Source organism: Oreochromis niloticus, linkage group LG13 (genome assembly GCF_001858045.2).
Source record: "Oreochromis niloticus isolate F11D_XX linkage group LG13, O_niloticus_UMD_NMBU, whole genome shotgun sequence".
Classification (NCBI taxonomy): Eukaryota; Metazoa; Chordata; class Actinopteri; order Cichliformes; family Cichlidae; genus Oreochromis; species Oreochromis niloticus.
Window position 1 is genome coordinate 4,035,670 of NC_031978.2, and position 23,617 is coordinate 4,059,286.

General features: G+C 39.3%; 1 protein-coding gene across 3 annotated transcripts in view; it reads right to left on the minus strand.

Annotated features, from left to right (window-relative positions):
- Positions 1 to 23,617, minus strand: part of nrg3a (neuregulin 3a) — a 336,802-nt gene that overhangs the window by 116,917 nt on the left and 196,268 nt on the right. For all 3 annotated transcript variants that reach the window (XM_019367053.2, XM_025897549.1, XM_005473727.4), the window contains exon 2: positions 22,293 to 22,422. In XM_019367053.2, coding sequence (XP_019222598.1) covers positions 22,293 to 22,422 — 130 coding nt within the window. The remainder of the gene's footprint in view (positions 1 to 22,292; positions 22,423 to 23,617) is intronic.

Here is a 23,617-nt window from a genome sequence, read left to right on the forward strand (position 1 = left end):
CTCTCCTCTGTTCCACAGCAGGAAAACACCTGTTCAAAGGTGTGAACTCTGGACATACTGACAACATGGCAACATTTGTACCTTTGGCTTTCAAGCCTACTTCAACGGTTGGACATGAGCATGCACTGACACACACAAACACACTCGTTTTCATATCTTAGTGAGAACATTTCATTGACATAATGTTTTCCCTAACTGTTTACCGTAACTCCAATCAATCAACACGAATGCCTAACTCTAACCCTTAGCCGAAACCTAACCATAACCTAATTGTAACCCTGACACTAAAATCACATTTTGAAGCTCAAAATTGCCTTCAAACTCGTCGGGACGGGTATTTTGTTCCCATAAGGGCTGTTGGTCCCCACAAGTACAGTAGCATACCAATTCTCTATCCTCACAAAGATTTCCACACACACAGAGACTAGTCTCACCATATAGGCTTCTAACTTCAGGTCTTAATTTTCTGAAATTTCATACCACAGATATAGATGCTCTTATAGTAATTTAAGCCTTTCATGGTTTCAGGCAGCAAAAGAGGCTCATCTTTTTTTTAAAGAAAGACAGTGAGAGGGGGAGCCCAGGCACTCTACCTTGTTTCTGTATTTCTTTAGCTTCGCTGTTGAACATGAAGAACAAGGAAGAATTCAAACAGTGCTGTCACTGCAGTCATGCCTCCTGCACCCTGTAATCTTCTTTTCCGTGTTATATTTAATGTAAAGGAGAAAGCCCAGTAAATGGTTGATTATTTGTAGAAAGGAATATCTTTCGTCTTGGTGTTGTTGACACTGATGCTGTGATGAGCACTGTATAAAGACCGAAGGTTAACAGTTCAGTTATAACATGTAAAAAGCAACAATCTGGAAAATATTAAAATAAATGTGTCATAAATGTTAAAGATAATAAGAAAACCAATGAGAAGAACAAGAACAAGATATGATTTAAATGATTAAGCATGCGTAAGAAAGAGAAGAGCAACAAGAGCTGTAATTATTTAACAATTCCTGGAAATATTGCCCTCACAATTAATGCTGTGCAACAGTTTGCTTTGCTGAATTTCTTGGACATCGGATGACTCTTTATCTCACTTCACTTATTGGATATACTGTTAAATGACCCTTAATGTTTTAAAATGTCTCTCAACTGTGGATAATTGTCTTCATAGCTGAACTGGATATGAAGCAGAACGATTCTGTTACAAACCAAAAACTCACTCCCTTCCTCATTAGGCACGAGTCACATTCTTGCAGGCATTTTTATGCGAAGGCATGCATTTATGCAGGCAAAGGAGCAGAAAGGTGTGTTATTGTGCAAAGGCAAAGAAGTGACCTCCTCACCGACCAATATGCTGTAAATATCACTGCACAGCCACTCGGGAGGTCTATGCATAATGTATACAACCACACACTTTTTTTCTTTTTTGTCAATTGAGGGGGACATTGTTCTGCTTTTAACTTTTTCACTGGCGATTTTACTGCAACATATTCTTGTTTTATGATGAAACATTGTGTCAGTTGTGTCATTTGACTTATGTGGAGCACCTAATTATCCAATAAATATAATAAATACTCAAGTAACCTTTGTATTATAATATGCTTCTGTTTTTCCCCTTCTCCACTCAAACCCCAACACATCACAGCAGATGGCTGCCCCTCCCTGGTTCTGCCAAAGGTCTCTTCTTTATGCTATTACAGAGCAAACCCCAGAGTCTTTACCTTAAATTATATAGAACTACGAGGCAACATTTGTGAATTAATGCTATACAAATAAAACTGAATTAAAGTGAAAGGAATTGAAATGCAGTATGTGGAAGTGGGCAGCTGGGAAACAGGTAAGTGGAGTTTTCCCAGCGTGCCAAAGCACAAAAGCATGCACTAGTTTATTAGCAACTACTGTTTCCACTTATGTAGAAAACAGCAATTTCACATACTAATCACTCAAAGTTAAGCCTCGCAACCAGCATTAGTCTAAATCTAACGCTGGCAGTAACTTTAATATAATCTACATTTTAACTCTAAACCTTAAAATCTGTCAACAGAGCAACTTGTATTTTATTAACCAACTGTCCACCATCAGTTAAACAATCAGTCCTATATCCCAATAAACTAGGAAACTAAAATGACAAGAAAAAAAAACCCTGAAAAAAAGTGGACAAATGCAAATAGGCAGTTCATTTGTCCGACTGACTGCCCACTTCTTTTACACCATGTTATCAACTTAACCCCATAATTCCCAGACCAAAAATCTACCTCTGACTTTAATATGATTAGATTTATTATGATTAAAGTTGGTGCCCAGAAAGTAGGTGAATTAGTTTAATGACTATTTAGAACTAGAGACCATAACACTTTATGTCGAGTTGAAAAACAACCTGAAAAATGTATTTTGAAAAATTTGCAAATAAACAAGATCTGCAATAATAACATAAGTCACTGGTCAAGTGTCTTAAAACCCCAAGGGGATGTTATTTACACTCACTGCATGAAAGCTTTGCTTGCTTTTTAGTACTGAGATACTATAAGCAGTGTGAATCCACTCAAACACATAAGCAGTGTGGTTCACAGTGATAACTCCATTCAGAGTGATTTAAGGCAGGGCAATTATTTTCCAGAGAGACATTTTCATTCCCTAGTTTGATTTTACTCTGTAACTTCAGATTAATTTTACTGTCAGTATGCTCACTATTTTCAACACACAGAGTAGGATCACAAATATTTCACTGTATCACACTCTCTGGAGAGCATGAATAAAGGCGAAAAACAGTCTCCTGACTGAGTCCGAGGAGACTTACTCCAGTATGGGTCTGTCAATATTTTCAAAAGGGGCAGAGAAGTCAGTCGTGCCTCTGATCTTGCTTCAGGCATTTTGCTTCAAGTCATGTAAACTTGCTTTGCAGCGTGTTTTGCATAATTTTGGAAACACCTCCTCAAAGTTAGCAAAGCAGTTACCAAGCATACTAATCACTGATGGTGGCACTACAGCAAAGTAGGGCTGCTCGATTATGGCAAAAATGATAATCACGATTATTTTCACTGAAATTGAGATCTCGATTATTTGACGATATTTATTTAACAATAACAATGTATTGAATAATGGTTTTAAAGATTGTCAAAAAATAATATAAAATAGTGTGCAAATACTGATAACAGTGCAAATGTTTGCAATATAAAAAATAAATGAAAAATGTAAACATCTATGTTTAGTGAACTTCAAAATCCTGCATAATACTGGTTGTTCACTGTGTTAATTGAGCAGTGGTCTTTGGCGAGGAAAACGTTGCCGCGTTTGTTATCTCCTTGTGTCTCTGGGAGCTGGTGGGATATTTAGTCGCGTTGTACAGGGTAGCGTGAATGGAGGTCTGTGAGGATGAAGCAGGTGTTGTCAAGAGTTTTTCTCTATGTTCCTTCATTGTTTGATCGTATGTCACTTTGTGAGCGGTCTTCAAATGATTGAATACATTTGTAGTGTTGCTCTGTGGTGCACCGTAGCAAAGTTTCCACACTATATCTACTTGATCCACGTCTGACTCCGCGAACCTGTAATGTTTCCACACCACTGAAGTCGTTTTACCTCTCTTTTCAACCAACGGCATTCTTTCTTCAGCAGCCATTATCCTCTCCTCTCCAAATAACTTCTGCTTAGCTTTCCGAGCTTTCCGAGCTTCCCTCAGGTCCTCTTAATTGTTGTGACGCGTGTTCGAAACGCAGAGAGGTGCGCTCGATTTGCCACACGGAGCAGCGCGAGAGGAGGCCCAGATCGTAATCACGATTAAAATTCGATTAATTGAGCAGCCCTACAGCAAAGGTGCCCTTTATAGACGATAGGTGCTTCATTACCGGACTGACAGCTTCGCTTCATATCATGGTCTGATTAAGAGGTTATGAAGAGAAAAACAAATTAACCTCTACAATGTAAATGTCTGCCCGTATCATCTTATATCACAATGGTTTCCACACTGGAAAGAATATGTATATATGTATATATATATATATACATATATGTGTGTGTGTGTGTGTGTGTGTGTATGTGTGTGTATGTGTGTGTGTGTGAGTGTGTGTGAAAAAACAAACAGTGTACATACATCTTGATTGCCAAAACATTTTGTCAACACATCTTGTTCTTTCCACTGTGCTGAACTTGGCCAAGGTCCTCATTCTTTAATTACCTCTCCAAGATTGACCGGCTGACCTGATGTAAGTTGTACTCCAGAATTTTCTTCCGTATACACAACCCAACACACACACACACACACACACACACACACACACACACACACACACACACACAAATATTCAGGTGCTGTCTCTGCTGCTCTTCCCTGTATTTCATATTAACATGACCTCAATGACATTACTTCTTTCCAGGCACTGCACATATTTACCAACAAAAAATGATAATTCCCAGGTCTGGTCTTGTTGCTAGACATTATGAGTTTACATCAAAGGAAAACTAACTAAAATCCTAAATGTTTAGCTATAGTTTTGTAGTTTTTACCCCATCAGGTAAAAAGTCTAAACTGACGGGGTGGGTGACACGGACAACCACGTTTGTGAATGCGATAACTTGAGAGCAAAGCAATGTAGGAGTTTCAAGTTAATACCATAGTTCTATCTACTACAAATTTCAGATGGGTTTGAATCTCAGTGACCTCAGCCTCAAGGTCAGAGGTCAAAGGTTATTTTTTTGAAAATATTTTGTTGAGAATAACACGAGAACAAGGCAACGTAGCAGTTTTAAATTGATAGCATAGGTGTATGTTCTAAAAGTCTCGGACACGTTTGAGCAGGCATTAGACCATGACCTCAGGAGGTCAAGTTTTCTGAAAATCTTATAAATGTGATAACTCGAGAACAAGGTGACATAGAATTTTGAAATTCAGACAAAAGCTAAACCTATTAGGAGGCTAAGAGGTACCACTGGCCACTGCCAGTATTGTTTTTATTAGAAAACAATTTATTTTAGAATGAAAATGCTTAATTCATAAAAAGAAAAGATGAGCTTCTTCATTGTGAAGCAAAAATATTGAAAATGTCAAACTGAGTTACATCTTCAAATCAGTTCTGGGAAATATCTGTGAGTGACAGATGATGACAGGAAGTCGTTACCAAAAGGCAACACTGACAGCAAACCGCCACATAAGTTACTATACAGCTTAATTATGTTTGGAAACTGTGTTGAACTGCAAAGCTTTATAAAACAATGTTTAAAGGATAAAAAAACAGGCAGTGATTTTTGTTTTCATTTGCATTTAAACAGAATCTGTCATTCTGACGCAGAATATTTATTTAGATTCAGAAGTGGAAACGATTCAGGGCTGCATTGATGGCAGGACGACTTTCTACTAAAATAGAATCAGAGCATCCCATAAAAACAAACAGAAAACAAACAAACATGAGTTAGTTCATTTTTGTCCCTGTGAACCAAACTTTGAGTTGGGCTTTGCACACACAATGAAAGGATTTTGGCAACCCCAGAAAATAAAACACAAAAACTGCTAAATTAGCACAAACTGTTGAAAATGGATATTTGCTGTGGCTCAGTTTAAATCTCTCGTCTACTGTGTTTCTAGTACAGCATAATTTAAAAAATAGGACTATTTACACCCATTTCTCTGTAATCTTAGCTGTGCGTATCATTTGGTGGTTTCACTTACTACCCCTATAAGCACCTGGCCACAACATAACTTCAAAAAGTTCAGTCATCCAGGTCATCGTCGTCTAAGGAGCTTGGAAAGAAAAGCGTTTGGACTATTCCCCTCTCAGCCGAGAAGCTTTTTCAGTTTTAAGAGCAACTGGTGGAGAATCACAGATTTTACGCCCTATGGGAGAGTCCCAAGAAGGGTTGTGGACCCGCTATTGATCCTCTACTTACTAATCACACGAGCCAAGGTGTGATTAGGAATCTAAAGGACAAAGGTCACTCTTTCAAGGATGCCAGTGTTCACATTTTCGACAGAGAACAGGAGTGAAAGAAGCCGTCTATGTCCACTGTGAACGACCATCCATGAACAGATGCGGTGGCTTACGACACCAACTGTCTGCCATCTATAATCCAGTTCTGAGATCCCTTCCCGGATCCCTTAATGCCCACTCACATCCTGGGCCATTTCACCTCAGGAAATCACATGATAGGGTGGGGCTAAGTCTCACAATGGGTTCACCCGAAACCTTGGCTGATTGTGACCCACACCCGTTTTCACACCTTGGCTCATGTGATTAGACAGGGGATCAATAGAGGTCCACGACCTTCCTGGGGACACATCCATAGGGCTTAAAATCTGGCACTCTCCAACCAATTGCTCTTAGAACTGAAGAAGCTTCTCAGATGAGAGGGAAAACGTCTTCAAGGAAACTTAAAGAAGACCAGACGCTTTTCTTTCCAAGCTGCTTTCACTGTCTTATTGCTACAACCCGCCCACCCCCGCCAAAACCCCCCTGATATATAAGATAAATGACATATGAAGGGAAATGTTTTTTATGCGTTGGGTAGGATTGCTGGTATGGTTTGTGTTTATTACTCTGCTAAAATTTAGGTGTCACTGTAAATCAATGCAAAGGAGTTTTGACTTTATCCTATGATGAATGATGAAAAAGGGCTAATGGGAATCATCTCTCCCACAATGAATCTGCCCCTATGAATAGATCACAAGTTCTCACCGGATGCTTGATGAGTTTTAAAATGATGAAAGTCATATGCTATGGCCTTTATCGCCACCAGATCAAAACAATCACACCGCTGTTGGTGATTCTAGGTTAATGTGTCATCAAGTGCTCTCCACTACCGCCATAAAAATGACCAGATGAGAAAATATGATGAATGATCCTTCCAAAACAGACTTGGACAATCAATGTCAATGAGCAAAGAAGCAATTAAAACAGCACGCAGTGACCAAACAACACATATATGTTTGTTGGTCACTTTCTGTACATGTACACTGTATGTATGGATTACTAACAGAGCCAAGGAATGGGGAAAGAGACACTAAAATTAGCTGGCAGAAGAGTCAAAAATGATGAATTAGTCGTCAGCAACCCTTGGATCACACATATTTCTAATTAGTAGTGTCACTTCTAGGATAAAGATGGTGTGCATGAGAATGATTTTGACTAAAATGTGTCAGCATGTGTGACATTGTAATATTATTTTAGCAAACAGATGTTTATATTGTCACGCTGGGAACCATTAGCTGCCACCCATGTGAGCTCTCCTGTCAGCATCAGCTGATTTATAACACATATCTAAGCAAATTCCTCTGACTTGTACCCAGCGCTGCTCCATCTGCAATGCTCATCGATCTGCCCTTTGTATCTCCATAAGCCAGAGTGCTGTACACTAATAGAGGAAGTATAAAGTTACTTTGTGACCTTAATAAAACCTTCAGTTTTTCTTATAGCCTGTTACGGACTCTTGAATCAAGCGGGTGAGCCGCACATTGACATGCCATAAAAGCAAACCTGCGCTAGACGCTTAAAGTCTTTCCAACACCCACACTGACTCCCTTCTCTCCCGTCTTGATTCTGTTCACTCTGCATGATACTGTGACACCAGTTCTCACATGAAAATGGCAGTCCTCTTCCATCTCAGGAGTATGACAGAAAGGGTTAGGAAGTACACAAGTGAAAAGAAGAAGAATTCATGTAGTGTGTAAAACAGAAAAAAAGACAGGTAAGGTTGAGAGGTTATGCTGGAGCTAGGACAAAGGTTTGGTTTGAGCAATTTTCAAGGGATGTGTTGAAAATGTCACCAAAAGTTTCCAATGGAAGGAAAACAGAAAAAAAAATCTGCCTCCACAAAAAGCTGAAGGTCATTTTGTTTTAACAATAGAATTTCTCAGCAAGACATACTGCAGGGAAGTTGAGACAGACTTGAAAAAAAGCTTAATGAACTGTTGCAAGGTCTTAATATTTAGTAACTTGAAAATTTGGTAATTAGCAAATCCCCCACTGGCCCCTTCAACAAAGCAGTAACAGTAAAACGTATTTCTTTGGCACAACAAAGGCTTTAGGTTGTATCCACAGCTGACTTTTCTGAGGGTTTTGTTCTCACTGTTTCAGAATGCAAAGGCGGTGCTGCAGTTCCATTGGATAATGAAGGTATGATGAAGCACTCTCTCTTCTTTTAAAAATTATTGACTGCAGTCCCACTGCAGAAATACAGTAATTTACAACCAGGACAGGACATCTGAGTGCAGCTATTAACATCAGGAGAGTGCATCCCATGTTAGTTCAGTGGGAGCCAGGTGGCCATCTGTGTAGCAATAAGATAATGTTCTCTAGAGCTGAATGTGAAGACTTTATGCAAAAACAGTTTATTTTGGGAGGTTAACACGGCGGATATTAGATCAATGAGCATATTTTTGCATTTGCTTTTTTATTATGCAAAGAGAGAAAGATGTATTTATCATGGGATATATCACGGAAGACTCCTCAACCATGACTTTGTACTGATGATTAATGCACAAAGAAGTAGTTTATATTCATCAAAATTATTAAAGTTAAAAAACCTTAAGTGTAGAAAGTCACTGGCTTATCTGTTAGCTGAGTGCTAAACCGTTTAATAATAAAAGTCATTAGATGTGGAAAACTATGTTACAGATTGGACGTACAGCAGTACAATTTATAGCTGCTACTCAAATGTGACCGCAAATGTTATTTGGCAATATATTGGCTATAAACTTAAATGCTATTCTCAGTAGTGTCATTTTATATTTAGTCTAATAATAATTGTAGGAAGAAAAAAAAAATAATACACCAATCACAAGCCAACATTTTTTAGAAGCACACTGCGGATGCACATTAATGCCACTGTGTGCTCTCTTTGAGAGACAATTAATGTTGTAGAGTGTCAGTATGAGATAATATTTTTAACAAGGGCTAGCCACTGGAGCCACAGCATGAAAAGGGGAGAGAAACACCAAGCATGTAAAGAAAACCCTGCGTGTAACAAAAACTTAATAGGCTCAGAATAGCTTATAAACACACAGAGAAACACATAAGGGAACATAGACTTATTAAATGTCCCAGTAGGATGTTTTTGGCAACAGTGCCCCGATTTCATTTTACACTTAAATTCTTTTTTTTCACATTAAAGTACATTCAGGCTGAGGAACTAACAAAAGTAAGCAACTCTGAGATGTCAACATGAAGGCCAAACTTCATGTTGACATCTCAGAGTTGCTTACTTTTGTTAGTGACTAACCACACAACTGGTGAGCCAATTTAAAAAAAACTGATTATGGATGTCAGACACAATATATAGATCTTTTTTTTCTGTTTGGATTTTGCATGTTCTCCCCCATATCTGTGTGGGTTGTCTTGAGGTGCTCTGTTTCTTCCCACAGTGGAAAAACAGGATTCTAAATGGGCTGTATGTGTGAAGGTGAGTGTGAATGGTTGTCTGTCTCTCTGTGTTAGCCTTGCGACAGATTGGACTAACACAGAGAGGTGACCTGTGCAGGGTGTACCCCGCCTCTCGCTCTGCAGCAGCTGGGATAGGCTCCAGTCCAACTGTGACTCAGAATTTTTGTCTGCTTTTGTATGTGTGCCATTGTGTGCAAAAGTTTTAGACTTTTGGACTTGTTGGGGGATTAAGACACAACAAAAGAGTCTTGATGCAGGTAAGTAAATCCCAAAAAGTTGATTCTTTCCATCTGGATGGAAAGTTTTCAGTGGGAGAAAGAGCCAAATGTCACTCATCCAAGTGACTTCTTCAGTATAAAGAAGTCAGATGAACAGAATCAACTTTTTGGGACTCAAAAAAACAAAAGAAGACTCAAAATGCCACTTGGCCCAAATAAAATGTACAAAGGTCATATAAAAGTAATCCATATTTTATGTTGACTTCCATTAATTCTTATGCTTTTTTTTTCATGATATCAAGCACAGATTTGTAAGTAATTTTTTTAGGAAATAGGAAATTGATTTCATGTGAGAAACACATTTTTTTTATTTTTGCAGAAAAAAAGTGGGCGGTGTTACTATGGCAACCATGAAACAAAGTTTTATAATATGTGACTGGCTTATAATTTAAACCAAAGTAAATAGTTTAATGTCTAACCCTAACCAAGTTGCACCTAATGCCTACAGTTAACCCTAACCAAGTGATATAGTTATAACTAACAACTATAACCACTATACATGAGAATGGATTGATGGAAACAACTCGGTAGATTATAGGTCGTGACTATATCACAAATTGGTGAGTTTTTACTTTTATTTTTTTTAAATTACTAAATATTTAAAGCGCTGTTTGTATCTATGATGGTATATGTGAAATCGATGTGTGAGAAAACATTAGGTTGATCTCCAGTGAATGAGAAGCACTGGACTTAGACAGGGAGGACTGTCAGCATCCATTAGGATCACTCCCATTATGTCCTCTCCTCTGTTCTCTCTGGCCGTTGTACTCCAGATCTCTCTGGAAATACTTTTTCCTTCTTCCACTTACATCAGCGAGGTGTTCAAGGACCTACACTCACCTCTATCCCTAACAAGCTGAAAACAGACAAATGGATGTCAGGTACGGAACAGCATGACATCTCCTGACAGATGCTGCGTTCAACCTATGGCCTTCATGACCACAGCTTGAAAAGGGAAAACCTCCTTTATGCCCAGTCTCAGCCTGCAGCAAAGAATTGTGGGGTTGCAACCCTGAAATAGCATGTTCACTCTTGGTCAATCACAAACAGCCCTGCAGTAAACCAAAGAAGAAAAATAATGGCTCCATTATTAGCCATGTTTCTCCGGCACATGATTATCTTTTTATAGTCCAAAGTGTTTATACACATATAACAATCACACTTAAAGTCTCTCTCTCTCTCTCTCTGTCTCAAACACACACACACAGACACACACACACACACACACACACACACACACACACACACACACACCTATATACATATTCATGTGCACATTCTAATAAAATTGAAAATGAATGAGAAACATATTAAATGCAGATTAGGATACACCGATTAGAAATCATATGGAATGACGGTTTCATTTATTGATTAAATTGAATCCAATTATTTCAGCATTTTTCATCATTTTTAGCTGTTATTAATATTACTCCAAGAAGTCTGCGAGTTTTGGTACTCCCTCAGCCGATTCCCATTTCATGACTCAAATTCAATACAAAACAATTCGTGAGTAAGCAGACTGATTCATCGTTGAGATGTATCTGTAATAATTCAATAATAGAAATAATATAATGTTACATGACTGTCTTTCTGAAAGTGTTGCTGCTGTGATTAGTATGTTTTGGAATGTAAGTCATTTAATCCAATTATCACAATGCCAGAGGAATTTTTCTCTCATTGAACCAAAACATCACCCACAGTATGTCAATCTGTAGAATTTGTTAGACAAACTCTTTATTTAATCCCTGATGTATTTTTAAAAATATACTGCTATTAAAAACTAACCAAATCAAACATAATATGGCTCATTCTCCACAAGTCACACAGGCTCCAATATTACAATATCCAGTCTAACCAAACTATAAAAGTTTCACATCTTCCCTCTGAAACAGCAGTGCCATTGCTGCCTTGCATCACTGTCTGCTGTTTCAGCCACTCCAGCAAATACTTCCAGGCTCAGAAGGAATCGTTATTCCTCCTGAGCCTTTTTCATTACTCCCCAAATGTATGTTAGTCTGTAGAGAGTGATGGGAGACGATTTGGGGGCATTGAATATTTTCTGCTGGTGTTCTGTTCATTTAAATAGTTGAGTGAGTTGTCTCACTGAACCAAAATAACATTTTACTATATAAACTTATCTATGGCATTAGTAGAGAAGGAAGTCAGTTGAAGGACGTCTGACAGGATACAGTGTATGTACATCAACTTTGGGTTAAATGTACTTCAGCTTTCAGGCCCCTCTTCTGTGGTTTTCTCTGTGTTATTGCAGGATCTCTATGTTAGAATGTAAAGCGTCCTGCTGTTGTGGTTTGGAGCTATAAGAATAAAACTGCATTGTACAGTACAGTGTGTTGGTTTTACAGGCTTACTTATATACACATTCCTGCTGTCAGGCAATATATGAATGGGGTTTTCCATTTTCAACAAGTCCATATTTGGTATGGGAGCAAACATACACTCACATTATGAGCTAACGCTTGGTGCATTCTTGTGTAATGTAACATCCATAAGTGTGCACACAAATGGTTTTCTTTTGTGATGACAGAATCAGTCAGTCAGCAGTTTAAAATTTGACCTGAGTGCTTCATTTAACCTGGGTGAATTCATTATAAGGTCCATTGTTAGCCCTAGCTAAGCTTGAAGGCGTGCACATACAGGTAGAGGCTCATAGCAACATGCACATACAGTGACTTTTAGTGACAGGCAAAAATAACTGTTGGAGATAATGTTGTGAAGTGGGAAATAATTAAAGTGTTATTTCCACAACCAAAACCGGGAATGCCCCCCTGTGACCAACTGTCAGCTCCAGGGCAATCACTTTGCCTTTTTGAGGATGGAGTTTAAGCCTTACAACAGGCAGGTGCAGCTGGAATGAGTTCAGCCTCACTCCAACACAAACAATAAAGAGCTGCGCTACTTTAAGCTTCACCAGTTGGCTCTGCACTGGGCACCAGTTCCAAACAGGGTCTAAAAAATCCCAAAACGCTGCTTCCCAGTGCCACACGGTCACATCTCACACCTGAGTTCTTCTACTCCCACTGCAATCCTTCCTCCACAGTTTGCACCTGAGCTTCAGTTTAAGAATGCAAAGATAATAAAATATAAAAAGGCACTATTTATTAAACTGAATCTTTTATATAGAATCCCGAGATAACTGAATACGGAGCATATCTTTTATACTATGACCAGAGATAGTTTACCAGGAGACAGAACACTTTAACATGTAATATTTTTAACCTGACTACAAATTGTGTGTGATATATCACTGAATAAAGCCCCAGAAGTGACTTTCAGCCAGTAGGTCACACAGTTCAAGAGCTACACTGCCCAGCTAGGTCAGAACAAAAGTGTGCCCTATTGTTATTCCATTAATTCACTCTCAAGTGGAGACAAGTGCCCTTGTGGGCCCCCTTGTGGCTACAGGCACCCCAAGCAGGCGATTAGTTAGCTTATGTATTGGGTCAGGTCTAATAACGCTGCTTCAGAGGTGATTTCTGGCTTTTCAGAAAATACTTAATTGCCAGTAATTGGAGAAAAAGCATGTCTAAAAGAGAATTAAATTGGGTCTGGTTGAATGTCAAATTGACCATTAGCCGAGTGTCAGTGTTACAGTGACCTTGACCAGATTCTCTTCTTGACAGGATGGGAAAACATAAAAAATCCATGAACACATAATGAGGTGCATGAGGGAGCCGCTGTATGCAGGGACTATGCATGAGCCCTCTCCTTGTTAAAGGTTTGTAAAGCATCTGAGTGTGGGTGTTTTGCCATAGGGTTCATGCATTGCATGTGTGATTACATGTGTAATCAAGCCTCGCTATTCTGAAAATATCCTGACTGAGGGCTGCTTCTTGTTAGTCAGAGAAGGAGACAGACATGTCTGGGCTTGGGGCGCTGCTGCCATTTCAGAGTGAAGTGCACTACAGTGAAAACACACATCAGCAGGCTGGTATAGCTCCCAGGTAGCACTGGGACTCCAGACCTGCTTAACATTGCAGGCACAGCTTGTCTTCAGTTATTCTTTTTTCCTATTCTCCCTCTCTGTCGCTTGCAATCTCCGTCTCTATGTTCCATATTCCTGCCTTTCTCCTTTCCTCAGCAATTCCTTATGTAAATATATATTTTACAACAGCTTTTGCTTTTTGCGTTCATTATAAAAGTTCTTTTTCGAATGCGCACATGCTGATATTCACCTCTATGCCTGAGTTCAGGTACAGGCAGGGTAAATTACAGTGTCTTTGGTGCCACCCTAAAACTTTCACTATCATTAAAAATTATAATAATAATTAAATTATAGTCAATAGTCCCGTGCCTTGTTCGCCTGTTTATTCAGAGTTCTCCCGTCCTGCATGAAGGGGCAAAGCAAATTCAGAGTTTTGAGGGAAAAGAAGGTTCATTTGCATACATTTGCATCCTATTACCACATCAAACCTGCTGACTTGAAAGGGATGCCTTGATTAGGAACCACCAAATTATTGTATGTCTACGTCCTCATCCACTCCCCCACCCCACCCATACTATCTCCTTTCACTCTCCTCTGCTTCACTCTGAGTTTTGTTACTGTGCGCTACACATCTTGTGAGTTTTTGTGCATCATTATCGAGGATAACGCTGCAATGTTCTTCAAGCTTTGATGTGCCAAACACTTCCTGTGACCCCATCTCTGTCTCTCGCCTTTATTTTTCTGCCTCTTGCTTTTGTCTCGCACCATGAGGTCATGACTCTCCTTTTTCTCCTTCCTCAGTGTATCCCTGACAGCCTTGACAGAGCTGTCAGACATGTATGATATCTGGACGTACGTGTGTGTGTTGTGTCTCCGAACACACCTTTGAAATGCTTATACCCCTTTTACTGCCTATGACCGAATGTGGCGAACTGCATCGTAGTAAGTTATGAGCCTCGGAATGATGAGTCTGTGTGGGTGTTGGAATAAAAATGTGATCCTATTTCAGCTCACTGATTTATATCACTGATTCTTATAATGAAAAACATCCTGGCTGTCACTCATGTCAAAGCACGAAACAGAAACAGCACAAACCAGAAGGAAAGTCGATTAGGATTTTTGTCACAGCAGACAGAAATTCATGCAAACCAAACCCCAAACCCCAAAATTCAAGTCATGATGCTTATTTTTCATTTTTGCATAATTACCTTAACTATAAACCTCATGTCTCTCAAGTCTAGGCACCAAATCTCAAGTTTGTTTGTTTTTAAAGTGGGTTTAAACAGTGGATGTTTACAAAAATCATTGTGTTGTGCATCCAAAAAGTGTTTGTTTCATGCATGTGCTAACTATGCTAATTTTACCAAATTTCTATCATTTTTGTGTTGGGTAACATATTATTTTACTGCAGAGCAATACTCTAATGCAGTATTTTCAAAAGAAAAAGATTTAAAAATAATAATAATAATAATAATAATAATAATAATAATAATAATAATAATAATAATGGATTGCATTTATATAGCGCTTTTCGGGACCCCTCAAAGCGCTTTACAATACATTCACTCTCACATTCATACACCGGTGAAGGCAAGCTACAGTGACAATACAATAGTGTCACCCAAGTGCAGCATTTTTACCCAGTTGCTTCAGGATATTCTTCATCAAACTACCTTTAAAAAAAAAAAACAGGCTTTGAGTGCTATTCACAGGAAAATGTCTTTTTGATTAATGATCATAATTTGTGTAAGTGCTATTACTCATAACAGTGTTGAATTTGACAATTATTTCAAGCTTTCAAGTGTTTCTGCGCTCTCACAGTGCAGATCCCAGTTCATGATTCCCCATCACTGTCATAACAGATTCATCAGCCTTCAACAAACATAACTGTGTACATTCTTTTCTAGAGACAGTTTTGACCAATTCACATTATTCATATTATGCTTATGATAAAGAGACTCCAGTCTTACACACGCTCATTCCCACCCACACACACGCGTGCACATGCGTGCATGCACAGTGCGTGTACAGTACATTCATGAAACAGCCTTAATTGGATACTTTGTGCTGTTTACCAAACTGAGAGAGCTAATGCAATTGCACAATTAAAGTTGGTAAATCTTTCTAATTAAGACAAACAAAGCCATCAATACAAATCAATAAGACACTCAGAAGTTGCTGAGACTAAGAAATGGCACTGAGAAGACAGCTTGAGAAAACTCACAACCACTGGAAATAACACCAATCAGACATAATTCTATAATTACTTTCCAAATTTGAGCATGCCATCACTGGTGCACAGTGATGATGTGCTCTTCAGCAAAAGCTTCAAATGGACATAAGACGCTTGCACAATGTGCATTAGAGTCCTAATGGTGTGGTTTTGATATAAATAGGCTGAATATAGCAAGGTGAGCATGTCTGCATCTTGTGAATACATGTCTGGTTGGGTTTCCATCAGTACATGTATACTCTACCTTGGTCACTCAGTGTGATGCTGAGCACTGTAAAGCAAAACCATAAATAAATGCCGACTGGGGGTTTTACACCAACAAAAACAAGCTAGTTTTGAATGTTTTATTTTAGTTTTAGCCACAATATGAAGCTTGATGGTAGCTGTTTGAGCTGCCAAGTGATAATCAAGCCTTCATTGTGCTCTAATTTAATCAGCAAACAGTGACACACTAACATTTGGCCACCACTGCTCTCTGTTCAGCCCCTCTCCGTCACCATGTCGCCCAAAAAGCCATTTTATTGCTTGTTTCCTGGTCCAAAATTCTTTCCAGCTTCTGCTTTTCATTCCCAGGCACGTTGAGTGCTCCTCTTTGCATCTTGGAGGATTCGCTCACCAAAAGCGGTGCCTTCTAGCCACAATATGTGGTCTCTTATCTGTTTAATTTTCTCCCACCTCGAAAGCATGCCATGGCATCAGCCTTGTTTATTACTGTCAGAAAGACACCAGTGGAACTCCCACTGGTGTGCCATTATTATCGCACAGATGGCGAAGAGGGTTTAGAGAAATCGACAAAGCAAAAGAGAAGAGAACAGAGAGAGGGAGGGCTGTCTGGAGAAGGAAAAGGGAAGAAAGATGGAGAAGAAGTGACTAAGGAAAAAAAAGGATTTTATTTTTTATCAGCATCCGAGCAGTTTATGAATTTAATTAGCAATAAAGATTTTTTTGTTTCTCTAATGACAACATACTTGGACATTGCTTTGTTTATAAAAATATTCTCTGTAGGGAGCATCTGACACACCTTTATCCAGCCAAGGTAAATCCCTGCTGACAGAAACAATATTTCACAGAATGCACTGACCCCTATATACACACTCCTTGACTCCTGACAAACTCACAGTTGGAATGTGATGTCGGGGGGTATCTTGGGATAACTCTCACATGTGTCCATTTTTGTGTGACTGATTGCATTAAATGTTTTTTTCCAAATGCCCAGAGCAAAGAGTTCAGGGCAGCGGAATGTGACATTGACTAAAGTCTCATGAGCTTTGAGTATGAAATGCTTTCTGGAGTTAGTGAGCACTGGTTGAAAAATGGCTGAAAAAAAAAAGCAGAGGATTATCAAACATTATTTATAACCGTTGGCTCAACAGCATTTAAATGCCACTTGCAACACTGTTTGAATATTTGGAAAAAAAATCTTTAAGCCAAAACCACACTTGCTAATGCTGGAAATGAGACAAAAATCGGATGTGAAGCAAAAAATTCTGTGCTGTCGATGGTCGATATTTTACTAAAAGATAATGGGCAGAAGACACAAAGGTTTCACTCAGGGGAAACACATTCTGCATAATGATCAGGCATCAAAATAAAGTAACGTCGTGGTAAAAACAACAAAGAATCTAAAACATTGTTTCACATCACATTTTAATGGAAACTTGTTAATGCAAACAATTTTCCCGATGTGCTGTCGTCATAAAGAGTCAAAACCGGTCTATTAAATGCTGCTGCAGATGCAAAGATACACACGAGGTGTCCTTGGCATTGATGCCATAACACGCCAGGCACAGCAACCTTTTAACGAGCACATTTAAAGGCTGTAATTATCAAACGAGAACACTCACCTTTTAATTTTGCTTTTACTTGCTGGTTAATTAGTTGGATAGATTGAGGAAAGCATTTTGGTTTGGCTTAAAACATTCCCCATCAAACTGTGTTTATATGTGAGCACATGGTTCTTTACTTTATGTCTATCTTTATCTCCATCACCCAGTGCATCGTAATAACAAACCCAAAGGACAGTTCGTGCGGCTTGTTGAAAACATTCTTTTTTTCCAATTTATGCTATATTTAAAAACAATATGTGATAACATTTTATGTGGTGAACATGACCTGGCACTGGAATTCTGTCACAGATGTGTCACACGCCTGTGTTTTCCATATACATTTTAATCAGCTTGTTTACTGGCAGCTTAAATGTGTGTTATGGCTGCTATTTTTTCAATTTCATGCATGCTTCTTGTTAATTGGCTTGTAAGTGTGTGTATGTGTGCATGAGGAGGGAAAGTAAAGTCATCTATTCCTCTGTGCAGCCGCTCCTCGCACCTGTGCGGCCCAAGTCAATCTAGTGGGGCTGATCCATGGTTGAATGCTTTGGAAAAGCCTAAGGTCACCAAGAAAAAGACAAGACTGGAGTCCACAGAGACAGGAGGGAAGATGAGGAGGACTGTCAGTAAGGGAAGGAGGATTACACTCCAGAAAGCAGTGGAACCTTACCCCTCCCATGTCGTTCTTCACGTCGCCAGAAAACAGGAATCCTTGGCAAGCGAGTGCTACAAAATATTGTGTTGTATTCTATTCATTCTTTTGATAGTGTTTTATCTAAACTTTAGACACGGCCTCCACTGCATGTTTGTACCTGCACAACACATCAGCTCAAGGGTCATTTAATCATGAAATGCTCAAGTTTACAACTGTGGAGAGGTTCTCATGTGGCCTTTCGCTATCAATGATGAAGCAAAAAAAAGAGATATCAAACGAATAAAATCTGAAACATCAATACTCTTTATATCAGTACTCTTTGTCTTGAACAACGTTTTAAACCTACACGGCTGTTTAGTTTTTCAATTCAGTGCTGTTGAGCAATGTGCTCCACATTCATTCAATTCAAAAAAAGACCTCTGAGCAAAAAAGTGCAAATTAAAAGCCAGCAAGCCCCCTTCCATCATGTTTTGTGTTTTAAAAAAGGTTCACTGTGGGTCCCACAGTAAGATTTTACATTGCTCAAAAACACCCTCACTCAATGAGAGGTCAACTGTATGACCCGCAACACACACTGAACCAACATAGCTGGCTGTACACAAGCAGCACCAGGGCTCGTGCGTGGTATATCTGGTTCCACCCTCCAGAGAGTATCTGTGTCACTGTCCTCTCTCATTGGCTCGGGCTCTGGAAGGATCTCTTCTAAACCCACACCATCTCTACTTGCCAGGTGAGATTTCCTTCCTGACGCTTTGGAACAGCTTCTCAACAGAGGGCAGTGAGACGGGCTTAGCTAACTAGGCAGAAGGACACAGTTTTTGCCTGGTCACTCTGGCAGAAGGAAATAAATACTAAACTGTCCAGAAACCAAATTCATTGCATGCAACTCTGAAGACAGAATAAATAAAAGTGTTCCAAGAAAGAAGCGGTGAAGTGAAATTTCCTGGATCGCTGGCTCAGTAGGGTGAATGCGACAATCGGCGTATAGCAGATTTGTTACTCGGGGCCAACAATTCTCTCTAAAATCAGAGGATAAGAATAAAGAGATAAATGACTGTAAAAGTATTTAGGAAAAAATGGTCAGAAAGATATTTAAACAGGCATTGTTTGAAGCAGTAATTACACCAAAGCTATTATTAGACCTTTGGTCCTCTTCGGAAAAAATCACGCTTAGCTCAAAAAAGTAATTAATCAAATTCAGTATCACATACTTTTAAAACTCAATGCATTGGCCTCTTGCCATGTTCTTAAAATATTATCTTAGCACAGTGACTAATTTCCTGGTTAGCTGAGCACTAATGAATGCCTGACTATGTTGCCCAAAGCATGGAGCACTGGCATGTATGCACGGTGGGTCTCTGTGTGAGAGGACGAGCAGTCCTTATGACTCATATCTCCTTCGGACTCTGCAGCCATCCCATAAGGATGGCAAACGCGAGCGTTGCACACAGTGTCAGTGCTAAACAATGCTCCCGGGGACAATCTACACCTGTTTCACAGCTGGCTGGGAATGCCACTTGATACTTGAGTTATGACTCGTCGGAGGAAATCATTGCAAAAAGGATCAGGTTTCATCTTACTAACAAAAAATGATTAATTCAGTGGCAAATAATGCCACAAACCGGCTCAATTTATCCCCATTTACTGTCTGAATTGATCACACTTTTATAAGTGGATTTGTCTCAATTTGTTGTAAACACAAATTGAATCAGATTATGCATTGATCTCACGCCTGCGGTGAAATTCATCATTCTTTTGTTGATGACGATAAATTAATGTCTCGAAGCGAGTCAGCTGAAACAAAATGTATCCTCTTTTATATGGTTTGTAATATTTAAAGGCCTCACTCAGGAAGTAGATCAACTTCTGAAGTATTCCTACAGTATGAAGCATCATCTTAGTCTAATCAGTTCCTAAATATTAAAGATGACCCTTTCTAAACTCCAAATGTTATCTTTTAACCAACACACTTCTTAGTTTTACTGCTTTGTCACACCAGCTGTTATTCAGATTCAGAGTGAATGTCGTATTGCTCGATGGTCCATATTATTCCTTTAGAAAGCTCACTGCCACACGATTAAGCTCTTTGCTGTTCTCTACCTCACACGCATTAACATTCACAGGCAGCCTGATCAAGGCAGTCCCAGCATACATCGCAACCCTCCACTCTTTAACAGCTGAGCTTGTCCACAGATTATTGGGTTGTCATGGCAACAGAAGTGAGCCGGGGAGGACAACAGTCCTCCCCCATCTCCAACTCCTCATCCACCTACACCTTGGTCTTTCTCACCCATTTTCTCTGTTCTGTGGTTTTCTTATCATAGTTCAAGCTACAACACTGTTCTTGTAATAAAAGAGAAAAAAACTGATTGTTCTGGGCTTGGTGGAGTTTTTACTGAACCTCACAGTGCATAATCAACTGAAAACTACAGAAGTGGCAAACCAATGTAGGACAACCTCTAATGCCTGTACCGTATTTTATATGGCAAATAACCTATTCCAGAAAAAAATTAACCCTCCCCCAAAAAACAGCATAATTTATCTGTAAAGTCCAAATCGTGCTGTCTGATTCTCCGTAGCTCTGTTGACCCCATAAGCATGATAACAGTCCATTTGCTGGCCGAAATCTGTGAGTCTAAACTGTAACTGCCTGCAGATGTTCAACTTGAGGCCGGCTACTGATTACTGGCCAGCAGCATGCAAGCAGACTTGTAAACAGAAAATAACAAATTTCCCATGTGAGATGACTTCTCACAGTATTGTGGTTTGTTGTTTTTGTGTAAGAGACCGAGTGCATGTGTGGTGTTCAAATGCACAATGATCACTGCATCTCATATTCATTTTGATCTTATTTTTCGGCTTAGCGAGTCTTCCATTGCTTGAGTAGAATCCTTCCTCATTTGTGGATGCTCACATGCACACTTTCACATGCGTATGGATGTATAGTCGTAGCTCAGGGCTGGAAAAACACACTCTTTGAAAAAGAGGTCGGGTGGAAGTCCGGAGGTTAGATTTTGGAAGAAGTTGTTCTGGGACTTAATTAGTAAAAGGCCCCACATTTAAAGGGGCTAAGTGCCCATGAGCTCTACTCTCAAATCTGGGACAAATAAGGTGCACGTAGATATTAATATAATCCTCACACACACACAGCAGGAAGACAAAGATGCAAGAATCTTTTGATAAAGTAAGTCAAATAAAGAAGCAGTCCCTACAGATGCTGCTACAATATCAAATACTTTGCATTCACTGGATTTTTTCTTAGCTTACCCCTTCACAGTGGGTAGCAGTTGTCAGCATAGATTCACAGCATTTATAGTCATCGGTGCACATGTTCAGTATCTCACAAACCTTGCTTAACCAGTAGATCATTCAATATGCGACTACCTGCAGAGCTTTTGGGCAGGAAGAGGTGAAACCAGGAAGAAGCATAATTAGCCTTTGCTGAGAAATTTGTAGTATTTGTTTAACACTAAACAGCAGAGTGGATTAGAGGAGAGTGTGCTGCCTTTTTAGGTCTTGACGTCTAAGACTCCTATCATTTGTTCATGTTAAGTGCTGTGAATAAAAGCTTCTATCTTTAAAGAAAGAAACAGAATCAGCTTGCAAACTTCTCGATGAGGTGTTGTGAGTGTTTGGCAGGGAGATTCTTTCTTTAACTCGTTGCATATTTTACTATATTTGGTGTATAGCTGCGTCACACAAATTTACACCAGATATGCAACACTGAACAAAACCTAACCCATCTATCCTTTAGAAAAGAGACAGGAAAAACTGCCTATTTTGTATGCATGTCCTTTAACTGATTATCACTTTTAATATATGTAGCATGATGATATATCAAGTATCTAATCCAAAGTATACAGCTAAATCTCAGAACAACCAACCATATACCGAGCAGACACAACAGAAATCTCTGGAGAATGCAAAGGCTGTGGATGCAGGAAAGAGAGCACAAGAAAGGAAAGAAGCAGAGGTATTTCAATAATATTATCACTTACTTGCAGTGTTTGTGAGGCCCGCTGAGTGTCTCGATGACAAAGCATTCGCCACCATTTAGGCAGTAGGCCAAGTCCTTCTCATGACAGGGCTTGAAATGCTCTGAGCGTAGCGGAGGGACAGTTGGAGATGCTGCAGAACAAACAAAGAAAATCTTGTCAGTCACAAGCAGGGTGCCCTTCCTTCACCCTGTAAGGAGTTTTTCAAAAGCTCAGTTTTTACTCGACTAAAACAATACATTTACTAAAACACCTGTGTACACGTGGATTGTAATTGTAATTGTCTTTTCACTCTTTGTGTCTTCAAATAAATCATGGTTTTATCTTAAACTACAGTAGAAAAATACCAGAACTGTTTGGCACCAGCCAAGGATCCATAAGAACCGTTTGTCTGTGCCTACAGACAAACACACCATGGATAATACCAACATGTGATTGTTTGTTTAGACCCGGCGATGTCACAAGCAAAAGATGGATGGAGGACAGGTAATAATCTGTCCCTTTATGATTAATACTCTATAGCTGCAGTAATGCTGTTGGAGAACATCAATTCTTCCAGTGATTTATCACAACTTGCGTGAGTGATTGTGCGTAGTACACAAATCTAAGGGAATCTGCCCGATGTACATTAATGAATGACCTTATAATTGAAATTAATAACCAACAGTTTCTAAAGAGAAAGAAAAAATGCACTATTATTGAAATAATGGTGTTATGGGCTTTTATTGCTGGTTGAGGATAAGATCAAGTACAAGAAAATATAAGTGAAAATGTTGTTCATGGCCGTCATCCATCAGCATTGATTAGAAAGCTTGTGATGGAGCCGATCAAGCTTTCAGATGCAGGGAGAAGTCTGATCTGCAGCACAGATGATGTTCTTATTAATACCAGACTGGGCTCCTGACTCTTTCCTTTGTGCTTACAAATGAAAAATGAGTCTGCTAAGGGCTCTCATTAGCAGAATCCCAGCTATGTTTTTCTTAAAGTAGCTAGATGAACTGTGATGAACCAGAACACTATGCTTCAGTGATTAAAATCAGTTTTACTTAGAGGATGTTGTTACTTCCACAAGAGTACTGATCACTGTATTAGGTTGTTCTTTAATGATGTGTGGAAGATACATCCAAATGAACTGAAGATTTTTCAATCAAGAAATGAGGAGAGGGGAGGACTGTGGAGGTGAGTTAGAGGTGAGTTATTTTTGTATGGGCTCAGATCCCTTAATCAGCAGTATGAGGCGCCACAGGATTGAGTGGTGGGTTGGATTATGAGACACTAGGTGCTGATCAGACCCCAGGGATACTCCGCAACCACTGATAATTAGCAGA